The sequence below is a fragment of the Agelaius tricolor genome, unplaced genomic scaffold (genome assembly GCF_023055355.1).
Source record: "Agelaius tricolor isolate 1412-34295 unplaced genomic scaffold, bAgeTri1.0.p SCAF_26, whole genome shotgun sequence".
Lineage (NCBI taxonomy): Eukaryota > Metazoa > Chordata > Aves > Passeriformes > Icteridae > Agelaius > Agelaius tricolor.
In genome coordinates, this window is record NW_027269286.1 from 7,766,612 (window position 1) to 7,785,436 (window position 18,825).

Genomic DNA, 18,825 nt, shown 5'->3' on the forward strand with positions numbered 1-18,825 from the left:
CTCGCGAAAAAGGGAGTGTGGTGTTTTCTTGTCTCCGGAGGGAGGAGTGGGGCTTTTTTTTTTTCCCATAATGTGTTATCATGATAAAGTACAGTGATTGAGTTAGAAACCCACAGCTAAAGCAAGGTCCTTCTTCAAAGTTACCTCGCAAACACTAAACGTCCCTTGCATCGTTAAGTCTCAAAGAGCGAAATTCGCCCAGCACAAAGGAGTTGAGACAAGTCCTCCAAAGGACGCACAGAAGCAGGATACTTCATTCCACCACACGTCTTCAACTACACTCAAAACTGCTGAGCGAGCGAACTACTTTTAACCCGGTCCCTACACCAAAGCCGAAGCTCTCGCTGGAAATGAAGCGCAGATGGGAATCAACCAAGCAACAGCAAACCCTGCTGCACTCGCACCGTGCTTCGAGGTCTCCTCCTTCCGCGCTGCGCGGGGAGGGAGGGGAGCGGCGGCGCGGCCCCGGCTCGCCCCGCAGTCCCCGCGGCGGGCGGGAGGAAGGCGCTCGGCGGCCCGGGGAGCCCGCCTGGCTCCCTCCCTCCTTCCCGCCCTCCCCCGGCCGGGGGCCACACCAGCCCTTCCCGGCCGCCAACACGAGCAGGGGCGGCTCGCCCGGCCTGCTCGGCGGGCCCCAGACAAAGGAAGGAAGGAAGCGGGGACGAACCGGGGCGAGGAGGCGACGGCAGCCCGGCTCCCCCGGGCGAGCGCGGCCGCCGCATCCGTGTGCGCTCAGCCGGGGCCAACTCCGGCGGCGGGCGAAGTGACCCGGAGGGCACCGAGCGAGGCCGGCGAGCCAGAGGGAAGAGGAGAGGAGGGAGAAGCGGCGGCGGGAGGAGGAGCGGGGCTGGTGGCTCACCAGGATCCGCTTGAAGAGGTTGCTCTCCTTGGGCGGCAGCGGCACGGACGGCATGGCGCGGGCGGCCCTGGGACAGGCACGGCTGGCGGGGGTGGGGGCGGCCCGGGAGGGGCGGCTGTCGGTACGAGGGACGGGAGGAGGGGGGAACGCCGGGGAGGAAAAGCCCGAACTCGGCGGGGCGGCGGCGGCGGCACTTTAACTCATAGCCCTGCGCCGCCCGCCCTCCCCGCCGGCTCTCCTGGGCCCCTCTGCGCAGCTGCCGGGGCGCCTCGCCGCCCGCCTGACGCTGCAAAATGGCCGCCGGGGTCCCCTCGGCGCAGGCGCAGCGCCGCTCCCCCTCACAGACACCCCCTCCGCCCGCCCGGCCCCAGGGCAGGGAGCGAGGATTCCCTCCGTGATTCCCTGCGCGATTCCCGGAGTGGCGGCTGAAACGCTCCGCTCCCGGCGCTCAAACGGCCGCTTCGGAGAGCCAGGCTGCCCGCAAGGCTGGGAGGGAGGCGGCCTTGGGAAGGAGCGCAGCCTCCGTCGGCGGCGGGGCTCGGAGAGGCTCTGCGGGCTTGCAGTGCCCTGGCTGGTATTTAAGGAAACAACAGCAAACTTGGCAGCCAGGCTTTGAGCGAGCGGGGACGGCCCCCGTCGCACTAAGGCATTTTCAGCAGTTGGTTATGTAAAACTTCCCGACACCATCGTGCGTCCACAGAACAGCGGCGTTTTTTCATCGCTTGGCTCCTTCACCGAAGGAGGTCTAAGGTCTTTTTTTTTTCTTGTTATTCCCAAAAATCATTCTTAAAAACAAAACCAGACCAAAACCACCAACAACCAGGAGTGCTAAAACTGCATGGCCTAGGGCATTATTTAGAAGGAAAATTGGTTAAACTGTCAAGGTTATAACCAATTAAAAACGCCATCTTATAGGGAAAATAAACTAGGCGACTGCAATTAAAATTTTTGTTTACATAATTAACTTTTAAAAATATTAATTATATTTTGGCATTTATTTCAAAGTATCTTAGTTCTGTAACGATATGGGTACCCACCTACAGTCGCAGATGATGAACATGATAGATATCCCCAGTAAAGCAAGTGTGTGTGAAACAGTAACTCACAAGAGCCAATTAGAAAGTCTGTGTACTTAATGTATTTTATTTGGTACTTGGTAAGCAGATGGCTATGAGTCTGAAGATCCCAAGCAGCATGTCCTTGACTTGACATGAGCCTTGCTGAAGCTGATGACATGATAGCTGCTTTTCTTTCCAGCTAATAGAGGGAACAAAACAGTAGGCAATTTCTTGGAAGAGAGTAACCTGCATGTCAGCCTAATAAGTTGAAGACTAATAAGTAAAAAAAAAAGGTATGTTTAGTAAACTTTCTGAGATGAAAATAGCAAAGATGAGAACATAAAGTATATGCTTTCCTATAGTTCTTTATAGCTGAGCCATCAGCTTATGGACAGTTTTTTGTGAATGGTTGTTGGTTTCTGTAGGGTTTTGTTAATCTGTCTAGATATATGGTCTGTCATAAGGAATATCTCTGTTGTGTTTATTTCTCACTTTTTTGTTCTGGTGTGCTTCTAATGATGCCAGTCAGCAGGGTTGCTGATCACAGTATGTGTGTTTTCCACAGGCAGTACCCAATTCACTGTTCTTTCTGCTAAATGCTGTAGTAGTGCTGCACTGGGTATCCAATTTTTACAAGGCAGGAGTATTACTGAGAGGGATGGCAGCCTTGGCTTTGCCCTGCAGCATCATTTTCAGAGCCTGTTTGTACCATGGCATGTCTTCAGCACTTCTGACAACTAGCTGAAGCCTCGTCTCTATGAACCCTAATTTCTGTCTTGGCAAAAAGGCCTCTGGCTGGGTTGAATGATAAACTGATGCATCATGGAGAACGATCAGACAAATATTGTGCTAGGTGGACCTTTGATCTGAAGCAATAAGGCTATTCTTCATAGCTAAAGGTCTCTGTTTCCTGATAGTCCAAACACTGGAAAGAATGCTGTCTGAAAGTAGACAAATTGCAAATAAGGGGCAGGGGTTCGATTTGTATCTAGATGTGTCCATATTAAAAGTCTGTTAAAAGCAGCAAGAAAAGGAAAGCAGAGAGGCAATAATAGAAACGTTTGTAGGCTAGCTGGGAGAGAATAAACAAAGAAATGAGCTTTGTGGGAAGGCAGAGCTCCAACTGAAAGTGAGGTTTGGGAGCGCAGTCAAGAAAACTTCTTGTCATTTAATCCCACTGTGCTGGGCAAAACAAAGCTCTCTGTACAGGCTTTGTTATTAAACAGGACTGTATTCAAGAAGCGTATGATTCTGTCACCATTTTTTCCTTCAGACAGAAAGATTTCAGAAGTCTGAACTGTTTGGGCTGAAAGGGGGGAACAATATTGAAGTGTTACATACATTGTAACAAGTTTGCTATTTTTGCCGAGTGTGTCACTTTGCTCCTGTGGAAGTTGCTGGGAGATGCTGGCACACCACTAAACCCAGTTAGGGCCCCCTGGGCAAAGAAGGGCCCCCGTGTGGGCATGGACCTGCTTTCAAGCCAAGGCCTGGAGCCTGTTCTGTCTGATGAGCCATCCCTTTGCCTCCAGTTTCTAAATCGGCAGGTTAAGAGTGCCAGGTTTTAAAGTACAGGACCACTGTATCGATCCTGAAGCCCCAGAGCCCAGCTGTCTTCCTGCTGTGACTCTTCCCTTCTGCACCCAATGTCACTGTCAGCACCTGCTGCTCCAGCCATGCAGGTTTTAAGGCATGAAAACAAACTGTGAGAGGGGTAGAAGCAGATTTCACATCCTTCATACTCAGTTCCCATACTGCAGTCTAAAAGCACACGGTAAACTAAGGGAAAGAGTGTATCTTACGTGTTTTGAGTATGAGATGCGTGGACAGGTCCTGTGGTGGATGGTCCCTGGCAGCCCTGCTGGCTGCACAGAGTCCGGCCCTTGTCTTGGCTGAGTTGCCCCTGCGTGCTTTGCTCCCTGATAGGGAGGGAGCAGGACTTTGTTACAGTCTCTATTTTCACACTTAAGTTACAACATTCACCCACGAGGGATAATAAAAACTGAACATGATCATATTTAATCAGAGGATTGGATTCAATGCAATAACCATTACTGGCTGGAGTAGAAATTGATTTGATTTTTCTTGGCCTACCTTCTTTTTTTAAAGCCAGTTTTGGAGCATGAGGACTACTGCCAGTTTCAGGTTGTTAAGTTCCTGATTGTCTTCCCAGAGAGGACCTTCCCAATACTTTTAAGTATCAAATTGCATATTTAGAGTACCAATGCAAGTACAATTTTATTATTTCATTTCACTAAGTCCCAGAAGTCATAGTGGAAGATGAGTGAGGTATAACGGGAACGGTGTCTGGCTGATGGCATCTCTAAGGGCACATCAGTGTGGGCTAAGGCCTGGGGAAGATTTCAGGGTGCTGTTTCCTGTAGCCCTTCCTGTGGACCAACTCTGGGGTGGGTCTTGTTCTCTGGAAGTGGTTGTCCATCTGTCTGCCTTGCCTCCTGTACCCACTGGTAGAGCAGAGCCAGAACCTGTCCTCATGCCTGGAGGACAAGTGGTTGGTTGTCATTCAGGCACTGAGCTTTGATCCGAATCCTACCCGTTGATTTGTCCTGTTTTCAGTCTTTTGGAACATTTACCATGCCGAATCCCAGGAATGGTTTACATCCTAAATACAAAAATTTTACTTTTTTTTTTTATTATTATTATTTTGTAGAATGACAGTAGCTGAGAAGAAAGGTATTTTGGTGATTATAGGCATTAAAAAACATTGCTTAAATATTTTAAAAATTTTTATTAGGGAGGTAGTGGTATAATGTTTAATAATAGCTTTTAAAATGTCCACATACATAGTATGTTTTAAAGCATACTTTATGAGGAAGCTGCAGCTAACTAGCATAGTCATAAGCAGAATGGTAATTATTATTAATATTTTGCTTACCTTTAGTAGACCAGTAATAATTCATTTTAAATGGAATTGAATAGTGAGCTCTGACACAAAGTGGAGCTTAATGTTATTTTATTCAGATTTCTCTGAAATTTATCTTTAACCAGATTCGCAAGGCGGAGGCTGCCTTGGCCGCCGGCGTGGCTCAGGCGCGGTGCCGGTGGCGGCGGGGGGACGGGAAGCGCGTTTTCCCGCAGGCATGCTGGGACTGGGAGCGCGCCCGCCGCACTTCCCGTCTGCCGTGGGCCCGTGGGCCGGGCCGCGATCCCAGCGGTGTCGGGGCGTGCGGACGGTGAGTGCCCGAGCCCCGCCGCGGGTACCGGGGCCAGCGCGGCCCCCGCCCCGCCGGTGAGCCTGCTTCTGCTGCCCGCCCCTGCCGCCTCTCTCTGCCCGCCTCTGCCTCCTTTCCGTGCCCGCTCCTTCCGCCTCTCGCCGCCCGCTCCTGCCGCCTCTCGCTGCCCTCCGCTGCCTCCTTTCCGTGCCCGCTCCTGCCTCCTTTCCGTGCCCTCTCCTGCCTCCTTTCCGTGCCCTCTCCTGCCTCCTTTCCCTGTCCGCCCCTGCCGCCTCTCGCTGCCCGCTCCTGCCTCCTTTCCGTGCCCGCTCCTGCCGCCTCTCGCTGCCCGCTCCTGCCGCCTTTCCGTGCCTGCTCCTGCCGCCTCTCCCTGCCCGCTCCTGCCTGTCGCTGCCCCGTGAGCCCCGCAGCGGGGCCGGGCTGCCGGGGCGCTCCCTGCGCGGCTGTCGGGGCTTTGCTGGGGTGGCCGTGGTGGGAGGCAGAGGTGTGTGGGAGGCGCTCCCGGGGCCCGAGCTGTTCCTGATCCGGTCGGTGAGCCTTGCAGTGCCTCCTCCTGCCGTGCACCTGCGAATCCGTGTGTGCCCGAGTGCTGCTGCATGGCGCCTGTCGCATCTTTGATTGTTAGCAATGCATTTTATAACCTCTGAAAGAGTTCGCAAGATTGAGAGCTCTTTCCTGTCTTGAAATTATTTTTTAAAATTGTTATTTTAATTGGACAATTACAGTTGTCACTTTCGCTTATTGGTTTTTGATTTGTGGCGTGCACGAGGTCGTTTTAATCACATTTAAAAGTTATTAAAATCTGGTTTGGAGATCATTTAATAGGTCATCTAATGCTTATAGTTCTGTAAAAGTTATATGTCTGTTTATTTTTATGCAAATAAGGTGTGGCAGCCCCACTCTGAGAAGGAGATACCTTTTTTTATTTAATATAGCAAAATTATTTTGAAACTTCTGACTTCCTTGAAGGTCTGTGTTAATTTATTACTTTTTTTTTCTTTTAAACCCAAAAATATAATTTCTGAGAGCTCAGGCAAAGCAATACAACAAATGTGTCATTATTTGAGTGCATTGCTTTTTAACTACACCAGTAAAAATTAGCTAGATGGTTGTAATTAATAATTAATATGTTTAATGAACTAATTAAAATAAACGATAACATTAATGTTTTAAAATTGAGTTGACGATGATCAGCACTTAGCCAAACAACAATGGGCTGTGCTGATCTGGAGCAAGTCCATATTCATCAGCAGAATTAGGTCTTTTGGAACTGAGTCCACTCATGCTGAAATCCAGGATCATGGATGATGAGCCTGATTTGTGCCTTTTGCTGTGCTCCTGGTGAAGGGAACAGGATCCCTCTGCTGCAAGTGCTGGTTTTAGTCACTATAGCACTCCAGGAAGGCTATAATTTGCTTTCTGTATGTTAAAGCAGTCTTGAGATTGCTGCTGTGGATTCAATAGCACCTGCTGGCTGGAGAATCTGGGAAGGGTACAGAAGTAGAATAAACGTCCTTGCCTCCTTCTGTAGGTAGTAAAACAAGCATTCAGACAGGATGCAGTACTTCTGGTCCTACTGCATATTGCTCTTTCTTCATTGTGGACAAATGGATGACAGTAAATAGGTTAGAATAACAGGCGAGTTGAGCATTTAGAGTGTCACAGTAATTTGTTAGTAAAATGCATGAAGATGCACAGGAGGTCTTGTCACTGATGAGTAAAAAATAATTTTGTCAGGAAACTGAAACGTGTGTTTCCAGGAGATCTTGTTGCAAAAAGATTCATGCTCTTATTTTGTCAGAATCCACATTTTTGTAAAAATCAGTGGACAGATGGGACTGTGGCACTGGCAGGGTTACTAGGAATGCTTCTTTGTATGTTAAACCTTTTCTGTGTGAGTAGCCCTAGAATAAGTGTGATCTCAATGTAGTTTTCCTGGCAGAGCCTTGCACTCCAATATAAAATTTTAGAGCACAGTAGTAATTCATAACATAGTTTGCAATGTTGATGATATAAAGTGAAGAGGAAATGATCTTTCATAGAGCAGCAGTAATGCTAAGGGGAGTCTGGGTTCTATAAAACTGTAGGCCAAATGTCTCAGAAAAATGCAGGAGTTGTATTTCAGAGTACCTGCTTCTTACTCACTTTTTTGGATGGAAAATATTATGTTGGTTAAGTGTAAATATATCACAGTAAGGAGTATGCGGGGGACATAAAGCACATAAAGAAGTTCTGTCTTCTCCTGTCGTCTTCTCCAGTTCACTCACTTCTCTTATGAGTGAGTGATTTTTTGTAAGCGCATTGAAGTCCTATTGACTGATCTGTTGTGTGGTCATCTACTAATGTCCTCCTTTTATGGCAGTGGATATAATTTGACACATAATTCTGGACATTTATTACATTCTCTGGATAGAATTCTTTACCTCTAGTATTGATTTGCCTTCTCAGCAGCATTTTTCTTTCATCAGTAAGGCATGAAATGGTTGGATTTTTCTGATGAGACATATGGCAAAATGAAGCTACTGTCTGTAAAGCCTCATCCACAGGAGCTTTTCCATAGTATAAATAAACTGTTTGAGGAGGGGGGGAGAAAAGACTTTTTCCAACCCTCAGTCAGTCACAATGATAGTGATAAGAGCTTCTGGTTTAAACTGGGACTAAAACAGGAATAGTTTTGTCCATGACAGTTGCATTTGTGTTGGTATAATCAAACCAGGATATGGCCTTGATACCATCCCTGTGTTTGTTTGTTGTGGTTTTTTTTTTTAATAGAATGCTTTCTTTTTCTAGATAACAACACTGGCCAATATACTGTGTACTTTTAATTTCAGGAGGTGGAAAAATAAGAAACAAAATGAAACCTCTCCAAAAGGTCTGCCGTTTCAAGAGCCTGCTTGCCAGTTGCTGCTGTCACAGCCAACTTGACAGCTGTCTTCTCCCTCCTGTTGCAAAGAAGATAGGCTGCATGGTGGGACTGCACAGCCATGGATTTTGGAGGCCAAAGCCTTTATTGGACACAGCTAGATTCACTCTGTCTTTTAACAGTTGGCACAGGAAAAACCACCAGGATTCTCAAGCTTTGTGGAAGAATGAGGCTGTGCAGAAGTATCTGGAGTCTCTCAGCAAGGAATACCAGCAGGTTAGTCATCAGTTAAGTGCACACTCATTAAATGACTTTGAGCAAAGAACCCTGAGGAGAAGATGTGCCAATCTGTCCCCCATTGCAGCTGCATTTCAAGAAATCAAAGAGGCTGAAAGAGAAGTTCAGGAGTTAGAAGCGATGTGCACAGGTAAAGGAGAACACATCTACTTGCTTGCTTCAGAACAGCAGCTGTGCTTGGGATAAATTTCATTGCCTAGCCTTTGAGGAAAGCTTGTGAGTAAGTTCAGCCAGACCTGGAACACCCCCTGGTCCCCCCTGCTGCCAGGAGCTCGTGTGTTGCAAGGGCTTTCTGCATCCAGCCACATCCTTCTGGTTTTCATCTTGCCTCATTTTAGTTTGAGGTCTTATTATGATAATTTTGGGAGAGTAGGGATTGTCTGGAACCTCAGGGATATCCATCTAACGGAAATAGTTGGGAAGTGTTCATTTTGAGGTTATTTTTTGGTTGAACTGAAGGAAAAAAATTAGTGAGGCTAAAATCTTTGATAGATGCAGACTTCTGCCGTGTTATTTAAAATTATATTCCACCTGACCAGTTCAGTGATATTTATTGAGCAAATGACATGAACTTTCATTTGGCTCTGAGTTGTCAGCTTCCAATTTAAATGGCAAAAGCTAATATTTCTTTGAAAATATTTGGGGAGTCCTTTAAGGAATAAACAGGATGGTTTAAGAAGCTGCTGTTTTTCGATAGTTTGCTACAGTAGAAATGATAAAAGAGAATTAAAAATTGTACCTGGTTTTTGTACCAAAAAGAAAGTACAGAGGAATAAATAAAAGAATTTATTAAATAAGTAATGGCGCGACATTTGGGGAAAAACCCAGCATTGTTACAAGTGTGAGGAGGTGCACACAGTAGGAAGGAAAAAATGGATCCATTCTGCTACAGTGGCAAGTATTAAGCCAAGAGAGGGAGACACTGACCTGGAGAGAATGGGATTTGCATTAAAGCAGAGAAGGAGGGGAAAATCAAAGGATGGGAGAAATCAGTACCCAGCACTGTAAATGGAAGAAGACAAAAGTTCATGGTGCTTTTCAGAGAGAGACAAGGGGTGTGGACAAAACAGTAAGAGACATACTGAAAAAAAGATGTAAATGTAACTTATTTAGAAAGAGGTATAAAACATTTGTATACTTTAGTTTTAATAATAAATAGATGTTTGTGCTTTTGGAAAAAAATGGTTATTTAAAATATTTTAATCCTCAACCCTCTCTAATTCTCTTCACTGGAGAAAAGAGGAGAATGAGTGAAGAAGACAAGGTACAAAAATTTAATGTTGAAAAATAAATGCTCTTGAAAGAATCAAAAAGTATTAAGAAAATTCTGGAAAATTCATATTTCAACTTAGAAAGGCTGGTTTTGAATCAAATGAATATAATGAATTTTTCTAATTCCATAAATTATGATGTGGAGGGATGGAGTGAGTTCTAGTTGAAAGAAGGGAAAAGAGTGGTAAAAAATTACAGCCCATAAATTAATTAAATAGAGCCAAATTGTTCTGTCTGTATAAATGATAAATGTCTGTACCATTTATCCTGTGGCCAAGTTAAAACACAGATGTCCCCTTCATTTGGCTATTCACTGTTTTCCACTTAGCTCCCTAACTGACCCTCTTCTCTCTACTACCTGAATTCCTGACAATTGATGTAGGATTTTATATTTGCAACACTCAGTGAAGCAGAAAAATATTTCCCAGTTTCCCTCTGGTGGTGTGAGTCACGAGGTAGGTTAAGTGAATTCTGTTTTGAAGGGAGGTAGGAATGGGATACCAATCCTTTGAACCTTAAGCTCATTGGTCACCACCAGACCATCTCTGCTGACAACAGTTAATTTGATATTGTTTATCTGATCAATACTTTTTGGACCAGCTAGCAGCAATTGAGTCCAGTTTTATGCTGCATCTGAGACAAACCTATGGTTTCCATGCTGGCCACAAGGCAGAAAGTTTTCACCTTCTCTTTATTGCTTTGTTCCCCCATTCTTACTCCCAATTGCTCAAAGCTGGCTTCAGCCATTCCCTCCTCATTTGTGTTGGTAATTGTCCAGTTGTAATTTAAATCTAGTTCAACTTGGCATGGTAAAAACGTGCACTTATTCAACCAGACTTGCTTTTTAATTTCAGTGAGTTGAATTGTTTCACTTTCTGGTGAGTAGAAAAGTGGAAAGAAAGATGAAAAGGAGAGGGGGTTCCCTGTTTTAGCAGTGACAGGTTTTTCACTTGACTCCTGTCTTCAAGTTTCTACTTAGTGTATAATCTATTCTAACTGATCAAAAATTTTTATTACTGTAAGCTGGAGCCTCCATAGCAGAAAAGGCTTGGAGCTTCTGTGAGCTTTACTTGAGAATGTGTTGTAGTTTGTTAGTAAGCTCTAAAATGTGGGATGGTTAAGGTAAAATATCTGCTTCTCCTTCTAGTACACCTGGAAAATATGATCATTGAGTTAGCAATGTGCATCCTAGCTTGGGCTGCTCTTATTTGAGTATTTTATGCTGGCAAAACTCTACAAGCTTCTCTGTGCTGCAGTGCATGTCTTTGGACAGCTGTGTTATAGTTTGCTCTTGGTGAGATTGGCTAACATCTGTTCCTGTTGTTCGAATTTAGAACTAGACAGCAGAGATGAGAAACAACTTCTCGAGCTTGCCTTAGAAGAGAAGGAAAGCCTGGATAAAAAAATGAACATGTTGTGCAGAAAGGTGAGCCTGAGGTAAAATTTCACAGCTTTGTAAATAAAGATGTCAGAAAACCTTTCCTCTATGATCTTACTAATAGATTCTGACACTTGAGTTTAATGAAACAGAAGTCCAGCTTTTGTATTCTCCCTGAAAAGAAGTGGCAACATTAATTATTAATAAGCTTGTTAGTGACAATTGTGTCTTAGGAGATGATTGAGTAATTTCTCTTGCTTGTCTGTCTGCAAATGCTGAAGGGGATTAAAAAAGTGGTGCGTCTGTGCTACTGAGATTTGACATAACATCCTAGTAACTGTTTGTGGCAGTGGAGCATGCACTCTTGAGGGATTTCTGATTGGAACTTACAATCCTTCATTTTCTCTTCAGCTGACAGCATCCCATGAGTGGGGAAAATAAAAGCAAAGAAGTTGAAACAATTCAGTGGAGACCACTGTGTTTGGGCTCATTTCTATACTCAGACTAAAATAATATGAAATGTGACTTTCTGAGAAATAAGATTAATGTAAAGATTGACTGGGTTAGCTAATAACTTTGTCTTCATAGGTAGCTGGGGCTGGGGTGGGTGACCTGGTACCTGACTTGGCAGGACTGGACTATCAGCTAGCTTTCATGTGAATGCACTAGCATGTTGCATTTCCACACTGACTGCACTGAGTTGCAATGGTCATTGGACAGTTTTTAGTCCTACTTAACTTCCTTGTCAAAGGAAGTCAGTGGTTGTGTGTGCTCAGGCTGTGGCAATTGTGAAGTCTGGCTGTAAATTTGATTAAGCGAAGATCCAGGGTCATGACAGAGATAATGGCATTCTTTTTTTTTTTTTTCAGCTTTTCCAGCTTCTAGTGCCAAAGGAAAAATATGATACAAGTCCTGTCATATTAGAAGTGACAGCTGGCAGAACAACTGGAGGTCAGCAAAGCCCCTACAGTGAAGATTACTTCCAACCTCCATCCAACTCCATTAAACCTCTTATGTGTTATTCTTAATGCTTTTTTTATACTTTACTGGCATACAGCAATACTTTCTAAAGATGAGCATTAACCTGCCTAATGAATGGGGTTAGAGTTGCAGATAAATCTAAAATGTGCTGTTTATGTGGTAATGCTTTTTGATTTTTAGGGGACATCTGCCAACAGTTCACTAAAGAAATGTTTGACATGTACCAGAGCTATGCTGACTACAAACGTTGGACCTTTGACATCGTGAACTATACCCCAGCTGAGATAGGTACAGCAGTTCTTCAGAGATTCCAAGACAATGGAATTGGAAAGCAGTGTTTCTCTGCTGTATTTGTCACACACTGTTTGTCTCTCCAGGAGGTTTGCATCATGCTGCTGCTCATATTTCAGGAGAGAATGTCTACAGGCATCTGAAATATGAAGGAGGGACTCACCGAGTCCAGCGAATCCCTGAGACGGGCATGTCATCAAGAATGCAGCGTATTCACACTGGGACAATGTCAGTCATTGTCCTCCCTCAGCCAGAGGAGGTAAACTGTTCATTGGTTTGCTAAGGTGGTGCTGAACCCCTGCTCACACATTTTGGTATTGGAGTAGGTGTTATTTAAAAGCATGTTACTGTTTTGGGGATTTCACTGATAAGCAAGTGCTTCATGCAAGTCCCAGCAAATGAAACACAAGTGCTCTTACTCTGGGGGATGATAGTCCTTGGCTCTGTACCTTACATGTATAAATGGATCATCAGAAGCAACTTGGCAGGGATTTGATGTTGCCTGAAATGGCATGTAAGTGAGTGATCATTTCATTAAGTGTTCCAGCCCCAACACTGACAAGACTCACTGCTATGAGTAAGCCCATTTTAAGTTACATCATGTACTAAGACACAGAATATATCCAAGAAAATACTCAGTGTTGCATAGTAATGTGTTTCTGTACATCCTTTTGAGTTTTTTGTTTCATTTAAATTATTGGTGTCCTTCTCTGTTAAATCAAAGACAGTCTGCTTTGAATGTGAATGAGTGTGTTGGCTAGTCTGTCTGAGATCGCACTGATACGGACAGTTCTCACTTAGACCATGAATTTACACAAAAAATAAACAAAACCAGATCCTGTAGGCTTTTTCTGCACCTTCTCCTGCTTCTTCATAATACTTTCCTTGCAACATTGATCAGATCTGATTGTTCCTTTCCCATCCACTGAGCTCAAACTATGGTCCAGGTCATCATGGACTCCTATTTCCAGTGTGGCAATCCTTACTTGAATAGATCTGGATATGCCTGTTTTCTTCTCAGATGATTCTAAGTACTGTTGCAAGAATCATTCAGGCTTGACTCATGAACAAGATCCTTGCACTGCTGTTTAGACGTGGTTTTTAAATATTTGCTTATTTCTTAGCCTCTCTGCCAAAGCTAGTGGTTTTGCAAAACAGTGATTGTGTTTTGTTTGACACACACACATACCTTGTTTTGTGAAGGATCTGGAGTAAGAGTTTGAAAAACTAAGTGAAATCTTTAAGGCATCATTTGCTTTTCAGAAATACTTGACACTGCATTTTTAGAATTATAATGATTATGACTGGTACTTAGGAACAGTTGTAAAGGAGCCATTTTTTGAGAAGTGATTTCTTATTAATCAGTGTCACTGACATCCAAATATTTTTAGAATGAACAGGAAGTAGTAATTTTCTTTGCTTCTAGGTTGATGTTAAAGTGGATCCCAAAGATCTGCGTATAGATACGTTCAGAGCCAAAGGAGCAGGAGGGCAACACGTTAACAAAACTGATAGTGCTGTGAGGATTGTGCACCTTCCTACAGGTAAGTCTGGCTGTACTTTGCACTTTTAATCACACTGAATCTGTATCTTGAAAAGGAAGCTTGTGTCCTGCAGGTTGTCTCTTGTAGGGCTGGGCCTTATACCAAGAAAGGAGAAGTAGCCCCTTCTGGTTCTGTCCCTCTTGTAGCCAGACAGTGTGAGACATGAGCTGTGTACCAGGGGCACAGTGATTATGCCAGTTCTGTCTTTAGAGGGAGTGTTGAATGAATAAACTGTCTTTGAAGGATGAAAGAACAAATGGAGGGTGACAGGAATGGGGTAGAAGATGTAAATAATTTGCACTATGTGCTCTTTACCTTCAGCAGTAATGGTCACTAGCAAGCAAGGGCATGCTTAGCCTAGCTGGAGTCTGTGTTGTTACATGACTGATTTAAAAGAAAGCTTAAAGATCTTCATTCAATACTAGATAATGCTATCATATATTGGATAGAAGGGAAAACGTATATTGATGGGAAGGTACAGTGTAGACTGGACCATTCTGTCTTTTTTGGGATTTGTTTTATTGAAACTCAGTGAACTTCTCTCTGTAAGATACAGAATCACTTTAGGCACAGAAAAGTGACTGAAAACAGCTGTTCCCTATAGGCCTTTTTTATTCAGAAATCAAATGAAAAGTTACACATTTCTTTTAAAGACTTAAAGTCTTGTTTTGTCTCATTTTTCATAATTTAGTTCAAGACTCACCAGTGTTTATTAGGCACCCCTTTCTCCTAGAATAATGAATTTTCCAGTCTCCAAGAGCTTATCTGGACTAAGATTTTAAAAACTTGTGTTACACTCTTTTAAACATCCTCTTGTAGACTGTTCAAATTGCATTTTTAACATATGGCAGCTAATTGGAGTGAATCCAGTTTCTTAAGGCAATGTCAGAAACTTGTTTGCTTCATGAAATTTTAAAATATCCCTGACTTTTCTGTAGCACAGAACAAAAACCCCCCAGTGCAGCTGTGACAAGTTTAAAAATGCACTAATGGTTCCAGCCAGTGTGTTAAAATGACTTTTTATCCTGCAGCTGAAAGGCCCTACAAACCAGCAGCACTCCAGTAGGTTTCATTTGCCTAATGTGTTAGAATTAATTCAGCTTGTTTGTTCTCTGTTCTAATGGGCTCTTGGATGGCTGTGTGCAGGACTGGCAGTGGAGTGCCAGCAGGAGCGCTCGCAGCAGCTGAACAAGGAAATCGCGCTGCGGACACTGAGAGCCAAGCTCTACCAGCAGGTCCTTGAGAAGCAGCTCAGTCAGGAGCAGAGTGCCAGGAAGCTGCAGGTGAGGCAGGTGGTGCCTGAGATCTGGAGGGGGTGTTGTGTTGTGTTGTAGATTTGTTTCTGATCTCTTTGGGTGAGGGGACAGAGCAAGTGGGAGTGTGTGTCTAAACTAGGGGTGCTTACAAGGGAGGAGAATCTTGTACTTCAGAATGGTAAGTCTGCCTTTACTTACCCCAGTTCAGTGGTACTGTAGCCTTCTCAGGCAACGAAAAGAGACATCAACTGGGCTGGAAAAAGGGTCAAAAGACTGGCTGAAAATTTTCAAAAGGGAAAATTCAACATCATGTACTGAATGCCCCCATCAAGGCCAGAGTTACACAAATCAAGCATCAGTAAAAAGTTACATTCAATGGAAACTAGGATCAGGAGTTCTCAGAAGTTTCTAAAGGAGACTATTTTAAGGCCATACAGAGGTTTTGAGAGAAACAAGTAAATGAACAATCCTGCCACAGTGCAATTAAGTAGCAGCTTATTTGATACAGTTTAGGTAACCTTTTGAGGAAGAAACCGCTTCTGGAAGAGTTACCTCAAGTTAGGCTGCCAAGTGTGCTTTTTGCTCAAAATGTCCTGTCATTCTTTGCCCATTCTTTGAGTATTTTCCCATTTGTGGTTCAAACTACAACAGTGATCTATTGGAGTAAAAATGCTTCAGAAGTAGAGAATTACTTAGTACTCCAGATTTTCCAGCTCAGCTATTTAGTCACTTATTTCATGTTGCATTTAAGTGTATTGTCCCTGCAGATTATGAATTCCATCATTGTAAGCAGTGAGCCATTTATCTTTGTTATTCATTTCAGTTTGAGAGCCTTCAAAGCTGCATAAAGGATTTCTATTTCTATTTCTATTTCTATTTCTATTTCTATTTCTATTTATATTTATATTTATATTTATATTTATATTTATATTTATATTTATATTTATATTTATATTTATGACTGTTGTGGAAAATCAGGCAAAAGTGAATTACCTTTCCTAATGCTTTGGAATTTATTCAAGAAATTCCACGTTCTAAAATACACATGTTGAGTGCAGATGAAATTTTCACCAAAGCCCACTGAAACTGGCATCTATTTACTTCTCTGAGAGTTTTTTAACATTTAATTCTCCATTTTAGTAGAGACCAGACCACAGTGTTTAGTGAAGTGTTTAATCCCAACAGTGCTACATTTGGGTTTCTGCTTCAAGTTAAAATTGTTGCTTGCATCCTCACACTTCACCACTAGAGGGCAACTTCACTTCTTACTCTGTCTCCTTTGTTGCTAATTTCCAACAGCCACGCATTGACTGTGCTGCTTCCATTATTAATGGAGCCTATTTCCATTATTTTGAGTGGAAGCTACAACCCCCTCTCCCCCCAGAAAACCCCACTTGTGTATTTTTTGAAGTAGGGACTGTCGTACCTTACACGACCTTTGAAAGTGATGTGGTTCTTTCAGCTACAGAGGGGGAACAGAAATGTGCTGGAGGATATAGAAACTTGGTTTGTGATACACAATCACAGACAGTACCATTCAGTAATGCCCAGCCAGTGACCACTAGGCTGGTAGTTGGAACAGGCTGATCCATCACCGTTTATTTTAAGCATCCTGTTCTAGAGAAGTATTTGTTTTTTTTTAAAACACAACAGATTTTGTTTTTTCCTGCTTTGCTGCAGTTGGGAACAAGAGCCCAGTCAGAGAGAATTCGTACTTACAACTTCACTCAGGACAGAGTGACTGACCACAGGATCTCATATGATGCACGCAATATCAAGGTAAGGATTCCTTATGAGACTACTTAGATACTCACATTTATCATAAAAAGAAAAAATTAACTTAGTGAGTACAACTTAAGATATACATGAAGAATGTAGCCAGTTGTGCTCTGACAGAACACTAGATTTAGAAAGCTTAAACTTTCTTTCCTGCCTTCTTGTAGTCTTAGAGATGACTGGCACAGGCTGTAGCTCACTGGCCTACTTCTCTGTGTGTTTTTCTCCTACTATGTGAGTGGAAAGTGACCAAGCACATAGTCCTCAATGAGATCCATGAGTCCTTTGGCCAAACTGGGCAAGTGACATTTGAGATTCTTGCAGCATAGTACATCCAAACCAAAAACCCTACAGGAAGGACTTTTTAGTTTTGTCAGGCCATTCTTTCCTCCTCCTAATGCTCAAGTAAAGAACGAGAAAAACTTTTATGTTTTCATCACAAGCCACAGTTAAAAGAAACTGAAATGGAATGTTTTCATTTTAATATTATCTGAGATCTTGTGTCCAAGTAAATATCTACATATGGCTTGAGTCTTACTGATTGTTCAACCTGGAAAAGAGAAAGCTTTGGGGTGACCTAATTGCAGCCTTCTGGTGCTCAAAGGGAGCCTACAAGAAAGAAGGAGATTTTTACAAGGGCATGACAAGGGGGAATGGCTTCAAACTAAAATAGGGTATATTTAGATTAGATGTTAGGAAAAATGTCTTTACTGTGAAGGTGGAGAGACACCTGGAGCAGGTTGCCCAGTGAAGCTGTGGGTGCCTCATCTCTGGAAGTGTTCAAGGCTGAGTTGGATGGAACTTTGACCAACCTGGTCTAGTGAAAGGTGTCCCTGCCCATAGCAGGGGGCTTGGAACTGGGTGATCTTTACTGTACCTTCCAACCCAGGCCATTCTATGATTCTGTTTATTGGGGGGTTTTTACAATGGGAAAAAAAACCCTAATCATGGATTTTTTAAAATTAAATTTATGAAAAACAAAGTTTAGGGTGATCCCTCGATATTTTGGCTTAGGTATCCAGTTTGCTGTAAGTGCTGTTGCATAAGGAGCAGCACTTTTCAAACTGTACCCACAGGTGTCCTGGGTAAATACAGGGCATACTGAATATGGAATGGTTCATAGTTAATGGAATGCAGAATACCATGGCAGAGGAAATAGTTCCATGATTGCATAAAAGTGGCTTTTGTTAGTCAGTTCCTTAGTGTTTGGATCTTTCTTGAGTGAAACTGGAGCCATAAAGTGCCTGACAAAAGTTAGTCGAGCTTTGCTTGCAAAACAGCCTCACTCTTGCTGTGGCCAACAGTATTTGAGTGAGGTTCTTCAATCCTTGATTGTTCTTGCAGGGAATTTTCATGTAGGTGCATGGGTTACATGAAACCAAGGCAGTAGCTGCTTTTGTTGCTGCCAGAATCCATGTGCCTTGCACAGGCAGGCAGCTGATATCCTGCTGCTGTCCACCACTGCTGCTTTCACATGGGAGGGACCTGAAAGGATGAGCAAGTGGAGGGACTGCAGGCAAAGTGCATTTCAGGGGTTTGAGTAGTTGGTGTTTCAGAATAATGCTGAAGAACAATAAGTAATGCTTTTGTCTGCTTTTTTTTTCATAGGAAATTCTAAGTGGGAAAGAAGCACTGGATAAGCTAATCAACAGACTACTGGAGTTTGCAGAGATAGAGGCTGTCACCCAATATCTAGAAAATTTGCAGGCTTTAGAAGGAGGAGGCTGAAGACCTCAAGTAGAATTAAAACAGAATTGTTGTGTTTGGTAATCAAATAAAACAGATGTGTTTGTTAGAGGATATGTTGATTAAAACCTATTTCTCTGTTTTTCAGGGTGTGATACTTTTCTTTTTGCATCTTGGTAGAAGTGGGTTGAATTTTTATTGCAGCAGCCCTGGCAGAAAAACATCAGCTTGGAGTTCTGTGTGCACACTCCTCCTGTCTTGGCAGCTGGGCTTTGTTAAGCTGATCCTTCTCTTGACAGTGTTGCAGCTGGAAAGACAGAGAATTGTGGTGGTGGAGCAGAATAAATACCACATAGTGCACTTTTTGTTT

The 18,825-nt window shown here is 43.3% G+C and overlaps 2 protein-coding genes across 12 annotated transcripts in view; one reads left to right on the forward strand and one right to left on the reverse strand.

Moving 5' to 3' along the window:
• Positions 1-1,122, reverse strand: part of NAA16 (N-alpha-acetyltransferase 16, NatA auxiliary subunit) — a 61,402-nt gene extending 60,280 nt beyond the window's left edge. For 2 of the 3 annotated variants that reach the window (XM_071448273.1, XM_071448274.1), the window contains exon 1: positions 860-1,119. In XM_071448273.1, coding sequence (XP_071304374.1) covers positions 860-913 — 54 coding nt within the window. In that variant the 5' untranslated portion in view covers positions 914-1,119. Of the gene's footprint in view, positions 1-859 lie in introns of all 3 variants that reach the window. The other variant, XR_011682462.1, reaches the window with a different exon arrangement.
• Positions 807-18,597, forward strand: MTRF1 (mitochondrial translation release factor 1). Of its 9 annotated transcripts, XM_071448293.1 has the most exons (12): positions 4,976-5,111; positions 7,902-8,079; positions 8,157-8,250; positions 8,339-8,401; positions 10,878-10,969; positions 11,791-11,872; positions 12,083-12,190; positions 12,280-12,452; positions 13,620-13,737; positions 14,884-15,020; positions 16,674-16,772; positions 18,378-18,597. In XM_071448293.1, exons 4-12 carry the CDS (start codon positions 8,392-8,394, stop codon positions 18,495-18,497), a joined length of 939 nt encoding a protein of 312 aa, XP_071304394.1. In that variant the 5' UTR covers positions 4,976-5,111; positions 7,902-8,079; positions 8,157-8,250; positions 8,339-8,391; the 3' UTR covers positions 18,498-18,597. The 9 variants fall into 9 exon arrangements, with proteins under 9 accessions (XP_071304389.1, XP_071304390.1, XP_071304394.1 ...); XM_071448288.1 differs by lacking the exon at positions 4,976-5,111 and adding an exon at positions 807-935 and having other exon boundaries at positions 7,943-8,401; XM_071448289.1 differs by lacking the exon at positions 4,976-5,111 and adding an exon at positions 1,280-1,609 and having other exon boundaries at positions 7,943-8,401.
• The last annotated feature ends 228 nt before the right edge of the window (positions 18,598-18,825 follow it).